General features: G+C 42.7%; 1 protein-coding gene across 1 annotated transcript in view; it reads right to left on the bottom strand.

Annotated features, from left to right (window-relative positions):
* SNX6 (sorting nexin 6) overlaps nucleotides 1-9,865 on the bottom strand; it is a 34,690-nt gene extending 24,825 nt beyond the window's left edge. Inside the window, exons 1-2 of the mRNA XM_056851313.1 lie at nucleotides 9,803-9,865; nucleotides 9,602-9,649 (exon numbers count right to left, since the gene is read on the bottom strand). Of these exons, the coding sequence (XP_056707291.1) occupies nucleotides 9,602-9,649; nucleotides 9,803-9,808 (54 nt within the window). The 5' untranslated portion in view covers nucleotides 9,809-9,865. The remainder of the gene's footprint in view (nucleotides 1-9,601; nucleotides 9,650-9,802) is intronic.
* Between the last annotated feature and the right edge of the window lie 6,407 nt (nucleotides 9,866-16,272).

Below are 16,272 nucleotides of genomic sequence, written 5' to 3'. Positions count from 1 at the left end.
AGAACTCTACAAAACATGAGGTAAAAGGCAATACTTAACACCTTTACCCACCCTGGATAAATGAAGTTCTGTTTTGAATTGATGATCCAAACATATTCCAATTATTGCTCAGCAAATTTGACAAAGCCTACAGTAGGGCTGTATGCAACCGTCTTACTCCTAGCAACCATGAACTGTGCTTTCCCCACATTTTAATTTTCCAAAGTATCTTTCCCATTTAGTGACAATTCAGGATGCAACTTGCACATTCCTTCACAATTTACAGAGCTGCAGCCTCAACTTCCCTTTGAAATAAATGAACTCATATTTACAAGCCAAGTCTAAAATCATGCTCTACACTCGCTCTCAAGTTTCACTACAAAGCTTTGCAAGAGTATAGAGGTCTGCAGCTCTAGTCTAGCTCTCTCAAACACCCAGAATGGCTTCCAACCCAGCTGTCATGCCTAACTGCATACAAACCTGACATTTTATAGTGTGTGGGATTTGTTTTTGGCCAGAGTCAGTTGAAATTCAGTCCCCAGCTTTCCTTATGGCTTCCCATGAAGCATCATACCACACAACAGAAAATTTCTTATACAGTATTTTAACAACTGCTACCTGTATTACTACTTCTGAGGATTAGTATCCTGCATTAACTTGGCCCTACATATATTGCAACTGGATTTCTAACACAAAAAAATTCAAAACAGATAGCCTTCTCAAACTGGGGGTGAGTGGGGAGAGAGAAGACAAATTGTGATGCAATTCTAAAAATACTTATTGGCCCACTGAGCTCAACTGGACTTCTGAGTGTTTAGGACCAAACTGAGCAACAGGCAGCACCACCCTAAAGAAATACTCTGTCTCTTAAGGATTGCCTCGAGTCAGTCATAATACTCAATGCAACATCACAATATTATTCACACTCTGGTATAAGTGCTGTTCAAGACCCAATCACGTCTGCACCAATTAATCCATTCTCTAGTCCTGTTTACCAAGACAAATTAAGCTATACAAGCAATAATTCTGAAATAGATTTTCACAGCATATTGGGAACAGCGGGGATGCAACTATACTGAATTCTTTCATCATCTTTTCACTTACAATATCAGAGTTCAGGCTGTGAACAAGGAGCTTTGGGGAGTTTGCATGACTGTGGACTAGCTATAGTCCCATGAAGAATGGTCAGAACTGTATGTTCACCTTTATCACTGAACCATGTCCATATGCATTTCTGCCATGAAAACATGATGCACATCTGGTGCAGCCTCTCCGTTCTCACAAAAGCAGCAATGTACTAATGCTATGCAGCAATGTGTGAGACTACATCGACACCAGCACTCCTGACAGTGTTGCCAAACTTTTTATCAGTTTCTGTGCCATTAACAACTTGAGCTATAACTATTGTCCTCTGCTAATGTTTATCGTCATACCAGAAAAGTTTCACGTGCCAAATGAATTCTTTAGAACAAACTGTTGCTAAAGGTAAGAAGGCAGGTCAGCTTGTTTCTGGTCAGTTGCAGCCGGATAGGCGAAGTATGTCACCAGCACTTACCATGCACAAGCTAGTTTAATTACCGAAATAGTTTTTTTTTTAAAAGAAGAAGTGCTAATCCCAAGTACTAGCACGGTTTTAAATCCAAAACATTTCTCAAAAGTTTCATATTAATTAATTAAAATATTTACATCCCAACTCTCCTCTTGGCTAAAGTGGCTTAAAAGTAAAACATGACAAATAAAAACCAAATAAAACAAATACCCCTCCCACCCGCTAAAGACACTTGCTGTTCCTATCCCATCAAAAGCCCTGGCAAACAAACAAGCCTTTCAGTGCCTCCTGAAGATCTCCAACAAAGGGGCTCAGCTTACCTCTTCAGGGCACCCATTCCACAAAGTGGGGGCCATGGTGGAAAAGGCCAGGGCTCTGGTTGATGCCAGGCAGGCCACCCTAAGTGGGGGAACAGCTAGCAGATGGTAGCCTGGAAACTAGCTGGCACACAGGAACATGTGAAAGGAAACGGTCCTTCAGATATGTGGGCCTCATGCCATGAAGTACTCTAAAGGTCATAACCAGCACCTTGAATTGAACTAAAAAACAAACTGGCAGCCAATGTGGCTTTTTCAATACAGGCAACATCTGCTCCCATTGTCTAGCCCCTGACAATATTCAGGCTGCCGCATTCTAGACCAGCTGCGGTTTCCAGGTCGTCCCAGTGTAGAGCATGTTACAGTAAACAAACCATGAGGTTACAAGAGCATGGATCAGTGTGGACAGACTGGCTAAGGAAGGAGACAGCTGGAGAACCAGATGCAGCTGATAGAAGGCACTCTTGGCCACTTTGCCAACCTGCTTTTCAAACAGCAAGGCTGTTAAGTACTTTGGTTTAGAAATGCAGGCTAATCTTCAAACAAAGAAAGTGCAGTGAGATGGGATATCCTGATCACTTATTAACTATGCTGTCCTTGCAAATTTTTAGGGAAAGCAGTATCATGTGAAGCCTTACATTAACACTCACCCAGGGTACAGGTATAAACAGTAGGGCTACAGACTAAAATGGCTGCCTTTCTAAGATACTTAATGCATTCCACAAACATTATATTCTATGGGTTTTTAAAACTATGAATACTCTCCAAGTTAAACACTTTAAAATCATAATAGAAGACAAGCTTCAAGTAACTCAGCAAGCAATCTGGCAGTAACCAACTGTCCTGAGCACTGACTCAAGACCTAAGTATACTTTTATTTTTTTTCCAATCAAGTTGCAGCTGACTTATGGAGACCCCATAGGATTTTCAAGGCAAGAGACAGTATACTAAGGGATCAAACACTTTCCAAAGCAAAGTGACTCAGTAGATGCTTCCAAGATAGACAGATTGTCAAACCAAAGCACCACACAAAGATCTGCAGACAGAGGTTACAAATCAAAGCGACAGCTTGAACGAAAACTACATTGGGAAATAAGATGGGGGGAAGGAAAGAATGCAATCATGAAAAGCTATCAGTAATATTCCTGACATGTTTCCTGAATGACTCTGTTATCAGTATATTTACCTTTTAAATAGATCATCAGGAACGGCAATTTGTATTATACCAGTTTTCTGCATGAACTCTCTTACTGAATTACTATTATACATACATCAAACCTTTAATGGCATAAAGAATTACTATTATGAGTAATGACAAGATAGTCCGGGGGGTGGGGGGTGGCAGGTTAGACCAGCTAGATCAAACAAACAGATCCTGGGTCATATTGCTTACATGCCAGTTCTCTAAGACACTGTACTGACTCCAAATGTACTGATTTTTCAAAATCACATCCATTTATGGAGGATTTCCATTTGCTATCATTAGTTATGCATGCACTGTTATCAAATTTTGGCAAATCACAAGGTTCTTAGCCAGTTCTGCAGGTTCAGCGCAAGGAAAAAATAGGATTTGCAACTATAGCGAATTCAGAAACATCCTACTGTATTTTATCATACTAATAAAATAATTCTGTGAAACGAGAGGAAGGGTGTAGGTTTCAACAACTCAAAAGAATTTTTAACAACTGCCTGAAGTTGCTGAGTAGTCAGAGTTTCCCAAGGAGTTCTTGGTTGAATAAATGAATGATTTAATACTGACTACCACAGGAAATGCCTAAAACTCTGGAGAGTTCTTACTTCCAGCCAGTTCGCAGGATCAAGAGAAATGATCCACACAAAGGATGTCTCACATGGACTAGGCTCACCACAGACACCACTGTTACTGCTCTGAATGTTTCCTGTGACTACAGCAGCTGAAAGGGGGGGGGGAGAGAAGCTGCCTCAATTCTGGGGGTTACCGCACTTGTATTCCCACAGATGTATTAAGAGTTTGAAAACGTTATAAAAAATACTGTTCGCACTTTGTTTGGCCCCTTTAGCTGTGAAGACGTCTTCCAACCATTTAAAAGCCGTGGTATCCAAAAACCCTTTTAAAGCGATGTTTTTTATAACATTTTGTTATACACATTCCTCAGACCCCAGCCTGAAAGTCCTCATCTGAAGTCTCCAGAAGCACTGCTGCTGGCTGAGAAACCTTAGTCTCCAAAACTTAGAGGCACACCTACAACTCTGACAATAGATCAGTGTTATGAACAATAAGAAAAACTCTAACTGGCATATTGTTTTAGGATACTGGAAGACGTTATGGGAAAGGGACATTCTATCTCCTGAGTGCCAAAGTAAACAATAAATGAAGGTGAAATTACTTGTCCACCCCTCTTTCTGCACCACTAGGGGATGGTGACCACCCTGATAACACCCCCAATCAAGGGAAAGATATAAAGACCCCAGGTGAGCACAGGCTTTTGCCAAGTTGGGGTACACTTGCTTTGTAGACAGTCCTGCTGTCTCCTGATGCCTTATGAGGCCTATCACATGGACTCTGTGGAGTTCATCCTTTTGTCAGCTTGGGCATTTTTTTTCCCTTTTAAGTTTTGGGTTTTTCCTTTTTCTGTGATCTTTTCATTCCATCCTGAAAGAGTGATTTTACATTAAGGTTGCTTTTTAAGGGCCAAAGAACTCTGAGTCTAGAAGGGCCTGTTCTGTAGTTCAGGGTCTTAAGCTGCAGTGCCTTGACCTCCTCTCCTCCTAGTCCTTAGGAGTCTGAGAGGCCCACAGGCCTACAGGTCTCTTCAACCTTCTTGGATCTCTGTAGCTATGAAACTGCTTTAAGCTGCTTGCAAGAGAACTAAGCTTAACTAGAAAGGCAAGAGGATAGTAGGAAGACAATTTGTATTTTAATGGTCAGAATGGATCACATGGATTAACTTTGTTCTCATGTTTGTAGCCTTTTGTTTTCAGTGAATCTGCAATGCCTAGTGGTTTATACTTTGTCTCCACTACCTAGTGTCTCCTATTCTGGATACTGGTTTAAAACTGTACTGTAGATTCCTATCTTATCTGTTTATGTACTGCCTAGTTCTGTGTCCCATTTTATTTACATCATTCTGGTGTTTCTCTGTCCATGCCTTTTATCATTTATGCATGAGCTGAACAGGTTGCTTTTGTAATAGTGCCTTCCAATAAACCATTTAGTCCATATCAGTAACACCTTGGAGTCTGTGACTTCCTAATGATAGCCATGTCCATAGACGTGATAGGAGCCTGTAGTACCAGAAGCCTCCTGCTTAAAGGGACTCTGTGTTAATAGATGAGGAGGAGCATTTCACTAGACTAGGATAGCACATCAAGAAAATACGTAAAACAGGGCCAGCCTATCCCCCATCCAAGAGTCTCACTAATAATGAAAAGCCACGTTCAAATTGAGGGAAGCTGAAATAGAAGGTGGGACAGACAATAAAGGTTTTGGGAGTGAGAAAAGTAAATAATTAGTTGAAACTACCTTCACACTGTTTGGAAGGAGGTGGATCTTTCACTATATTTTGATGTGGACAGAATGCTGTGACATCCATCCCATTACACGGGTGAAGTACAGTGCTGTTTATTTGTCAGAACAACAGACCAGGACAAGAGATCCTTGGACTCAAAACCCCACTCAGCCATGTGGGTTTCCAGGTAACCATGAGCCAGCCATACTCAGCCTTACCTTCCCCTCAGACTTGTGAGAATAAGAACCATGTAATCCACCCTGCATACCTTGGAGAAATGGCAAGATAAATATGTGATATAGATAGATTCAATGTTTCTTTCGTTCATGAGAATGGTAAAAGATCTTCCAGTAAACGGTAATAAAAGCAAAGAGGACACTCCCAAATGAAAAGGTTAGGAAAGAAGGGCGGCAGGATGGAATCACAAAAAAGCTAGAAAAACGAGAGCCAGACATTACTTTCAAAATGAAAGGAGGAAGAGATGGAAAATGAAGATGCAGATAAACTATCCCCCATTGCAATAAAAAGCATTTAAGAAAGATGGAAAGATGAGAAGCAAACCTCAGAGTAGGAAGAGAACGTAACAAGTGGAAGTGAAAAAAGAGTTTAAACAATAAAAGTCAGAAGCTGTTTTCAGACTATAGTGTGGGGAAATGAAAAGCAAATTAAAACAAAAAAGGAAAGGAAGAGGCAAATGGGAAGAGTGAACAAGAGAAGAGTGAAAATAGGGAAGGAAAGGTCTTAAGAAATTACGACTTCCCTTGTAAGAAAAGGGGCAGGAAAGTAAGAGGAAAGATAAATTGAGGCCACCCATATAATTGCCTGGGGTGGGAAATTTCTGGTAGTTCTCATATCATATTTCCACTCCCATTGTTTATTTTTATTTATATTATTTATAGTCCATATTTCAATACAACCAACAACATGGGACATTCAATAAACAATGAAAGAGGATTTGTGTTGTAGAACCAGCCAGAAGTATAAAAAACAGAACTGAAGCAAAGCATATGTGTTAACATGACACATTAAATGATGCAAATTTACACAAGAGGATCCAACCCAAAGCAAACTATACACAGTAGTACAAGACCACAGTCCCCAATAATTTATCCAAGTAACATTGTGAAGCCTTTTGTACAGTGCTACCCTATTGCCTGCTGAGAAAAGCCGCCTGGAATAATTCAGTTCTGCACAGTTTGTGGAAAACCAGGAGAATGGGAGCCTTCCCAACTTCCTCAGGTAGGCCATTCCACAAGGTGGGGGCCACAACGGAGATGGTATGTGTAGGCCATTGTTGATTTTGCCCATTTGAAGGATGAGCAAAATTGTCATGAATGGAGTGGGATGATGGGAACACACAAGCATTTCATACTTGTGTACACTCATGTCCATATCTGATGAAAGGATCTTTGACTCTTGAAAGCTTATAACCTGAAAAATTGTTGGTTTCTAAGGTGCTACTGGACTCTTGCACACGTCTCTTCCATACTTTCTTCTCATCAATCCCACCTGCTCTTACAGAAATTCTTATCTCTTTCACCAGGAGCTCCTCCTGCTTATTCCAACTTTACTCCCCCACACACTGATCAGCATGGCAGCCAGCTTCCTTGAAGGGCAAACATGTAAAGGCAATCAAATGGTGAGCAGGGCTGTAGCCTCTCCCACTGCCCTCAGATTTTGCAGGATACCCCGGCTTCACCCTGGAGACTTTCCTGTATCAACAGAGGCTGCACACGAAAATGTGTCCAAGTCACAAGGGTGATAAAACATATCACTGGCAAGTTGGCAAGGGGATTTGTGAAAAGTTATTCAGGAACAAAAAATGCATTCTACATAATTCAGTTAACATAAAATTGTATTTTGTTGTATCTTTTAAAGTACAAACAGTTATCTAGGCCTCTTTTCAGTTGTGCCAGCTAGAAACATAGCAATTAAAGTTGTAAATCATCAGTATGGTAACAAACAAAAGGAAAAATTATCACCTACAAACAAAAAGCCTCCATGCCATCTACTCAGCTTTATTCAGAAATAATACAAAATATCTGCTTCCTAGAGGCAACAATCACTGGATTTGCATCCAAACCAAGCCATTAAACCAATAATTCTTCCACCCGACTTCAAGCAAACCACCTGAGTATGCTCCAGCATTTGCAGACAAACTGTGCGTCCAAAAGTACTCAAAGTTACAGAATGGATTGCCTTCTCTTAAGCAGGTGTAGGGATGTCTTTCCTTTAATTATACTAATTTTGGTAACAAAAGAGATAGGAAGCATCTACAGAGATTTAGCCACCAGTATCCTATAGAACTCAAACAATAACATTGATTTGGGATTTCATTTAGCATATACCTATTACAGGGATAAGTGTAAACAGAGTCAAAGCATTCCATACAGCCCCAGACAATAACAGGAATCAGTCACCTTAAACAAGCTAGTTCATTGGTTCTTGTAGGTTATCCGGGTTGTGTGACTGTATCCTGAAGTGATCTGTTAATGTGTGAAATCCAAAGCTAATCTGCATGGCTATTGTGGATTAGCTTTGGATTTCACACATTAACAGATCACTTCAGGATACAATGGTTCCATATTAACATACCACACCCTCATTAGCACATTATCTTGATACTTACAGGACAATGATTAGCACATTACCTTTGATACTTTTTGCAGGACAATGATTCAGCTCAACCCCCCCCTTTCTGACTAGATATTACTCTTCCTACACACTTGACACTGAGAGACACTGTCCTTCAGTGTTACTCCTCTGAAGATGCCTGCCACAGCTGCGGGCGAAACGTCAGGAAAGAAAATACCAAGACCACGGTCACACAGCCCGGATAACCTACAAGAACCAATGAACTCTGACCGTGAAAGCCTTCGACAAGCTAGTTAATTGCTATGGAACAGAGCAGTTTACATTGGCTTAACCGGTTAGAAGTTCTGCTGTATTCATTACTTTACCAGCTCCTGTGGGTACCATAGATCGATTTTTGCTTTCCGTCCCAGCAACAGTTTCTTCTGATCACTTTCTGTTCCTTCGCTTTCTAAAGCATTGTGTGTGTGTGTTAAGTGCGGTCAAGTCACCTCCGACTCATGGCGACCCTATGAATGAAAGTCCTCCAAAATGTCCTATCCTTAACAGCCTTATACCCACCACCAATTATTCATGAAGTTCATCAATACATAGGAAACATTTTGCTGCCCAAGGAGTGCCAAGTACCGTATTCCAAGGGTTCTAAAAGATCTTACACAATACAAAAGAAATCGATGCCTCCTCTAAACAAAAAAGGAGCATTAGAAACCCTACACATCCCACCAACCCAAAATGAAGAGACTTAACCTAACACACTAAATTGAAATGCATCCGACATAGCTTAAAATAAGTCAGCGGTGACTTGATGGCGCTTTCCCCCACCACACAAAAACATCACTAAAATCGATACACCCGTGACAGGAACGACAGAAGCGCCTACAACCACACAGCCCATTCACCTACGAGGGGAATGACAACGTATTCACTACCCACAGTAGATAATTCACAGTGGGTCGCCGTGTTAGTCTGTCTGCAGTAGTAGAAAAGGGCAAGAGTCCAGTAGCACCTTAAAGACTAACAAAAATATTTTCTGGCAGGGAATGAGCTTTTGTGAGCCACAGCTCACTTCTTCAGATACAGCTAGAACGCGAATCCATCTGTCACTCTCCTCTACTTAAAGACAGATGGATTCACATTGTAGCTGTATGTGAAGAAGTGAGCTGTGGCTCACTAAAGCTCCTACCCTACCAGAAAATATTTTTGTTAGTCTTTAAGGTGCTACTGGACTCTGGCCCTTTCCTACTACTACCCACAGTAGGTTTAATTAAATACTAGATGCGTTTAAAAAAAAAACTGCCCCAGAAGGTGAAGAAACCGAGTCGCCCAAGGCGATGCTGCATCTAAACCATCCCTGACAGCCAAGAGTTTTCAATGAAGCAAAACAAACAAAAACAGCTCGATTGGCAAGGGACGTGACCCTCCGCTGGTTCAGGGAGGGGAAGCCTCGGAATAGGCGCAGTCCGTCGCGCCCCCTCGGCAGTCAAGCAACCCAGCCGCCCTTCCCCACCCACGGGAGGGAGGGAGGGAGGGAGGGAGGGAGAGCTCAACGGACCCCCCACACCTCCGCCCTTGCTCGCGCGCGGCTCACCCGGCCCCGGACGGAGCCCCCCTTCCCCGAACAGCCAAACGGACAAAATATCCGCCCTCCCCAGGCGGGGGGGGGGCGGCGCACTTACGCCTCGGTCCTCCTCGGGAAGGAAATCTGGGCCGTCGTCCGAGCCTTCCTGCTCCGAGAAAGGGCGGGGGCGGGAGAGAAAGAGGCGGGGGGGCGGGAAACAAAAGGGAGAAAGCACAAAGGTTAGTGTGCCGGCCGGCAACGCCGCCGCCCCCTCTCCCTCAGCCGGCCACCTCACGGCCGCAGAGCCCCGGGAACCTACCATCATGGCTGCTCCCAGCCCTCACTCCGCTCCCTCAGCGAGCACAGGCCCAGCCCGCCAGGCAGGCCGGGCGAGGGGGCGGGGCGAAGGCGAGGAGGGGGCGGGGCGAGCGGCCGCCGCCCACCCAGAGGCTGCGGCTGAGCAGGCGCGAGTCCGCGGCCTCCTCTTGGAGCGCCGCGCTGGGGCTGCTTTCTACCCAGTGAGGCGCCAGGTGGGGCGGGGGCTCCGCGGCGCGCGTGTCGCAGGTTTGGGCACGGAGCGCCTTCCAGGACTCGGGGATCCGTGGCGGGCCGGCTGGCGGAGAGCGCGGCCGGCGGCGGTAGGTTTCCGTCGGGGGACGATCTCGATTGCAGCTGCTGGGGGGCCCTTGGATGTCTGCATCAGGGTCCGAGGAATTTAAATGTACACGGTCAAAGGCCGCCGCATATTGGGATAAAGTGGCAAAAAACGGATTTTAAAAGTATAGTTAACGAATTATAGTACAATATGATTTTAAATATGATATAATAATAGAGATTTTCTTTTGTAACGTCATAACACTCCATCGGAAGTCCAATGGTGAAGAGCACTGTGGTGGGGGGTGGGATTTGGATTCAGGGCACTATGGGATTTATAAAGTGAATTGAATATTGTATTAGTGGATAAGTAGTGTGCTGTACATGTAATTTTTTCTTTTTTATATATATATGTGTGTATTTTATATATTTTTTCTTTTTTTGTGTTTATATGTTTTATTATAAAAATAATATATATATTTTTAAATGAATCAGGGTCCGATGCCCGCCTGTGTGATTTACAGGGCGGCCCTAAGCACTGTGACCTTCTGAAGCCCGCTGTCACTCTGCCTCGGATTGCACTGCAACTGAACTGTAGTAATTCACAGTGGGTAGCTGAAGTTTCCTATCACATCCCAGCAGCTGGGAGTGCTACAACTTTACATCTTCACATGGTAAAATCTAAAATACAATGGCGGTGGCTTCTTCTTGCTAAAACAAAGAAGCCCTAGTATGCAAATACTTTTACAACTGTCCTGTTTAACCAATAGCTACTTGACACATACTGTTGGTGACATCACCTTTGAACTGGTCAGCTTGGTTACAAACAATTTAACCCTTGACTGTCTGAAATACAATGAAACTCGCTAACTAAGACCTAACAGTAGCCGTGTTGGTCTGTCTGCAGTAGTAGAAAAGGGCCAGAGTCCAGTAGCACCTTCAAGACTAACAAAAATATTTTCTGGTAGGGTATGAGCTTTCCTGAGCCACAGCTCACTTCTTCAGATACTTATTCAGAGCTGTGGCGCACGAAAGCTCATACCCTGCCAGAAAATATTTTTGTTAGTCTTGAAGGTGCTACTGGACTCTTGAACTATAATACTTACCTTAGGGCTGCCCCATGGAATCACCTGGAAATTCTTCTTAACAGGAATTGCCCTGCTGTGTTTCCATGCCAACCCCCCACAATCCTGACAGGTGACTGGAGCTGCTGTGCAATCCCCACGTAAACAGCTCCCTGTACATGGACAACCATGTTCTCCATAGTATGTGATGCATATTGTGTAAAGAGGATAAAACACAGTTAAGCACCTTACAATAATCAGAAAATTGCTATGGCCATAGTCCTGTGGACGCACTTGAGAGTAAGTAAACCTCATTGAATCCAGGGGGATGTATTTCTGAGTTAACATGGACAGGCTCAAGCTGTAAGAGCCCAAAGGTCCATCTAGTCCAGGATCTTCTTCCCCACAGTGGTCAACAAGATGCCCTCCAGAGGGCCCACTACAAGCAGAGAATAAAGGTCAACATCTGCCACCCAGCAACTGATGTTTACTACTGCTTCTGAATATGAATGTTCTGTTTAGGCTTGATGCACATCTCTTTAGGCTTGATGCACATCAGATGTGATCTGTGCACTCATGTAGCCTGCACAGACTTTTAAAGAGAGACCTTAGTCATGCTGCTCACCCTCCTATGCTAACAGTGAAAATATTTACAAAAAAGTTTTGTGCTACATACTTTGAGTGCTTGAGGAAGACAGGGAAGCAAATATCCTCTGAGAAGCATATGGGTGTTCCTTAGGCTTTCTTTACTGCATAATTTGAAACAGGCACATATAGCTCAGGCAGCATTCTCTAATGGCCTAATAGAAAACACTGAGCAAAGAAGGAAAGATTATGGCGAAGTTTGTGCCAGACCAGGAAACTGCCTGATCTTCCATAAGGAAGTTTTAGAACGATGGCTTTGGATAAAACTCATTTTTTATCTATTCATGCTTGTTTTCCATATTATTTGCTGTATAGTAGCCATATGCATTTTTCTGATGGTTTTGTATTCATGTTTTTTCATATGTATCATGCATTTGAATCAGGTTGCAATGTACAAATTGCTTTTGTAGTGTATTCTGCAGTAACGCCTTCCAATAAACCTTTTAATTTTTATCAGTAACACTTTGGAGCCTGGATCTTCCTACTGATAATCATTTACCCATAAAAAAGATAGTCCATTTGCTTAAGGGGACCAAATTAACAATATCCAGCCCAACATTCAGTTATCCAAGTTTCCGGATGTGTCAGTTTTGGTTCTGAACTGGTGCTTTGAGGTTGTAGTCAGGTACCTAAAGCTGTAGTTGAATCCTGGTCAGGAAGACTGATGCTCTAGGTACTGGATCCACTCATCCTGGGCAGAGTGGAGTTGGCTTTTTCGGAGCAGGTTAAGAGCATGGTGTGCTCTTAGCCTTGCAGTTTGAAAAGCAGGCTGGCACAGTGGCCAAGAGTGCCTTCTATCACCTGCATCTGGTATGCCAACTCTCTCCTTTCTTAGTTTCAACCAATCCAGCCAAGCTGACCCATGCTTCCTTAACCTCACAGTTGGACTACTGTAACACACTCTACATTGGGTTTACCCTTGAAGACAACCCAGAAACTGCAGCACGACTATTGTCAGGGGCTAGCTAATGGGAGCATATGTTGCCTCTTTTGAAACAACTACACCACCTATCAATTTGTTTCTGAGTTCAAGGTACTGTTGATAGCCTTTAAACTCCTTAATGGTGGCCCACGTATCTGAAGGACAATATCCTTCCATATGTTCCTGTGTGCCAACTACGGTTTTTAGGCTGTCACCTGCTGGCTGTTCCAATATTTAGAATAGCCTGCCTGGCATCAACCAGAGCTTTGGCCTTTTCCATCATGTTTCTGTGAAATGGGCTCCCTGAAGAGGTAAGCGGTGCCCCTTTGTTGGAGATCTTTAAGAGGGACTGCAAGACCTGTTTGCCAAGGCTTTTGCTGGGCTATAAATATCAGGCATCTTTTAGGGGAGGAGGGAGGTATGTGAGGGTTGTTATTTTATTTTGCTTTCAACTTGTAATGTTTTATTACTCTAACCTACCTCGGCCCAAGAGGAAAGGCGGCGGTGAGAATATTTTAATAAATAAATCCTATGCAAAATTACACTCTGCTAAGCCCTTGAAGTCAATGGGCTTAAAAGGACATAGCTGTATCCAGGATTGTGCTGTTAATCTTCAAAACCAATGGATTATATCCTACTACTTGGCTCATCTAAGGGTGGCATATTCCAACGGTACACACAAGATACAACCTGCCATTGGAGGAGTCTCTTGCAAGGCATGCTGTTACCAACAGCACACCCTGTCCTTAGCTGATCCGAATGATAGGATACAGCAGACATATTCTGTGGAAGTTTAAAGCCTATGATTCACTTCCTGTTTCCCTTTACACTGAAAATCAATAATTAACACTTTTGGCGTATCTTCCATGTGTACTAAAGAACTCTCATTTGCATAAAAGAAGTTTGGTGGGAAGTTTGGAGACCTGTTTTGCACAGAATGCAGATTGACAACTGTGTAGAAATCCTTGGCGTTGGCTGTGTCTGAAAAAATGTAGGTCAGATAATCTTCAATTGTGCATCACTATCAACACATATCTGATTTATATTATGCCATGGTTCAATTGCATTGCTTAGTTGAGCTCATTTGGCCACAGGAGTGAGACAGAGTTAATGCACGATTGCTAATCTAAATGAGTTTGGCCCAGAAATGGGAGTGGTCCTAGACTATCAGGTACAAAAACAGTCTTCCTTTTATTGCCTGCTGCAGGTAAAATAGAAGATAGAGAAAAACCCTTCTGCAACAAATCAGTGTTGTTCTTCTGTTCCGGTACTTTTTATGCTTTCAGTCCATACAGACTGGCTTCTCTATCAGTCAATTTTCACAATGAAGGGATGGGGGCAGCAGGGTCCCTCAGGGACTGGTGCTTTTCAACCTGTTCATCAATGACCTGGATGTGGGAGTGAGTAGCAAGGTGGCCAAGTTTGCAGATGACATAAAATTATTTTGGGTGGTTTAAACAAAAATGGATTGTGAAGAGCTCCAAAAGGATCTCTTCAAACTGGAGGAATGGGCATTAAAATGGCAAATGAGATTCAATGTGAGCAAGTGTAAAGTGATGCATATTGGGGCAAAAAATCCCAGCTTCACACATATATGGATGGGATCTATGCTGGCAGCAACAGACTAAGAAAGAGATCTTGGAGTGGTAGTGGATAGCTTGATGAAAATGGCAACCCAGTGTACTGCTGCTGTGAAAAAGACAATTCCATGCTGGCCATAATTAGACAAGGAATAGAGAATAAAACTGGTGCTATCACACTGCCCTTATACAAACCTTGGAATATTGTGTTAAATTCTGGTCACCACACCTAAAAAAGGATATTTCAGAGCTTGAGAAGGTTCAGAAAAGAGCAACCAGAATGATCAGGGGGCTAGAGCAACTGTCATATCCTCATAGGACAGCCGTAAGCGGTTAAAATGCTTAGGGCTGTTTAGCTTAGAAAAAAGGCGGTTAAGGGAAGATATAATAGAGATCTATAAAGTTATGCATGGTATGGAGAGAGTGGACAGAGAGAGGTTTTTCTCCCTCTCTCATAATACTAGAACACAGGATCCTCTGCTGAAGCTGGAGGATGAGAGATTCAAAACAGATAAAAGGCAGTATTTCTTCACATAATGCATAGTTAAATTGTGCAGCACCCTGTCCCAGCATGTGGTGATGGCTGCCAACCTGGAAGGCTTTAAGAGGGGAGTGGACATGTTCATGGAGGATAGGGCTATCCATGGCTACTAGTCAAAATGGATACTTGTCATGATGCATACGTGTTCTCTCCAGTATCAGAGGAGCATGCCCATTGTATTAGGGACTGTGGCACAAAGGCAGAATAAGCTGCTTTCTTGTGGGCTTCCTAGAACCACTGGGTTTGGCCACCTTCTTTTTCCAGGAATAGTTCCCAAGGCTGCAATTGTACATTAAAGTGCAGAAGTGTGCCAAAATGTCTTTCAACAGAAAACTAAGGGGTGGGGTGCTGCCACCCTCCTTCCCTTTGCAGCACCGTGGGGAGGGGTTTTTTAAAGTCTTACTAGCAATGACAGGCTACCTCTCCTTAACGCATGTAATTCTTGTCTGCAAGCTTCAGGCGTTCAAAGTACATGGACTGAGAAGCAAGAGCATAACATTTGCTTCTTAATTAGTCTATTAATAAATAATGTTATGACTTCAGGGAAATCTGTGAAGCAGCACTTGAGAATATGACTTCAAACTTCCTAGTTACAAACCTTTTTCATAAAATGAAGATGCGGCTCACTTTTATTTATTTTCCCTGAACTGGGCAGCTCTGAACAACTCTGGAGAACAACTGACAGAAAAGGAATGGAAATGGGGTGCAGGGGGAGAATAGAGATGGCCTGGCACGAAAGCAAATAATCACAAATGGCCTACACGGTCAACATTGCTTTAATTTATGCATTATTTAGTTACATTGCTGCGCATACTTCTCCATTCACAAATCATTTTGACTGCCCTATCATGTGTTGTGAGCTGCAGGCAGAAATTGTTAGCTTACCTCCAGATCAATGGCTCAAGGAACGCAAAATGTCACGAAGCAATACAAATCCTGTTGGCTTAATTTCAGCCAGCAAAAGCCAACCTAAACAATAATAATTAAAAAGATTCAACATCATTTTGGACTTCGGGCTAGGTTTTTCTTTGTTGACTTTTGGATGTTTATTCTGTATTGTTTAGGCTGTCGTGTTATAGATTGTAAAGTACCAAGCTTTTTGTAAAGAGAAGATAAAAATATTAAATAAATTTAAAAATTAAATATATCAAGCATTTTCCCATTCCCATGGAGAGCCTGACTCAATTACTCAAAGTAAGCCTGACTGGGGAGAAAAAACGCTGTAGAACACCAGAGCACAGCATAGTAAAGCAGAAGGAGGTCGAGATTCAGCTCCCTTCACCTATGTACTATTTTGTCTGCTTTAAAAAAAGGAAACCCCCTCCAATACATTCATCACTTTCTATCTGAACAGGCAGATGCAATATGCACACATTGATGCTCCGCTCATGTCTATTTTGGCCCTTATTTAATTAGCTTCTCTGTGTAATACAATTAGCTACA

The sequence above is a fragment of the Euleptes europaea genome, chromosome 6 (genome assembly GCF_029931775.1).
Source record: "Euleptes europaea isolate rEulEur1 chromosome 6, rEulEur1.hap1, whole genome shotgun sequence".
Taxonomy (NCBI): Eukaryota; Metazoa; Chordata; class Lepidosauria; order Squamata; family Sphaerodactylidae; genus Euleptes; species Euleptes europaea.
The sequence above is the reverse complement of the archived record's forward strand: the minus strand, read 5'-3'. Positions and strand labels throughout refer to the sequence as shown.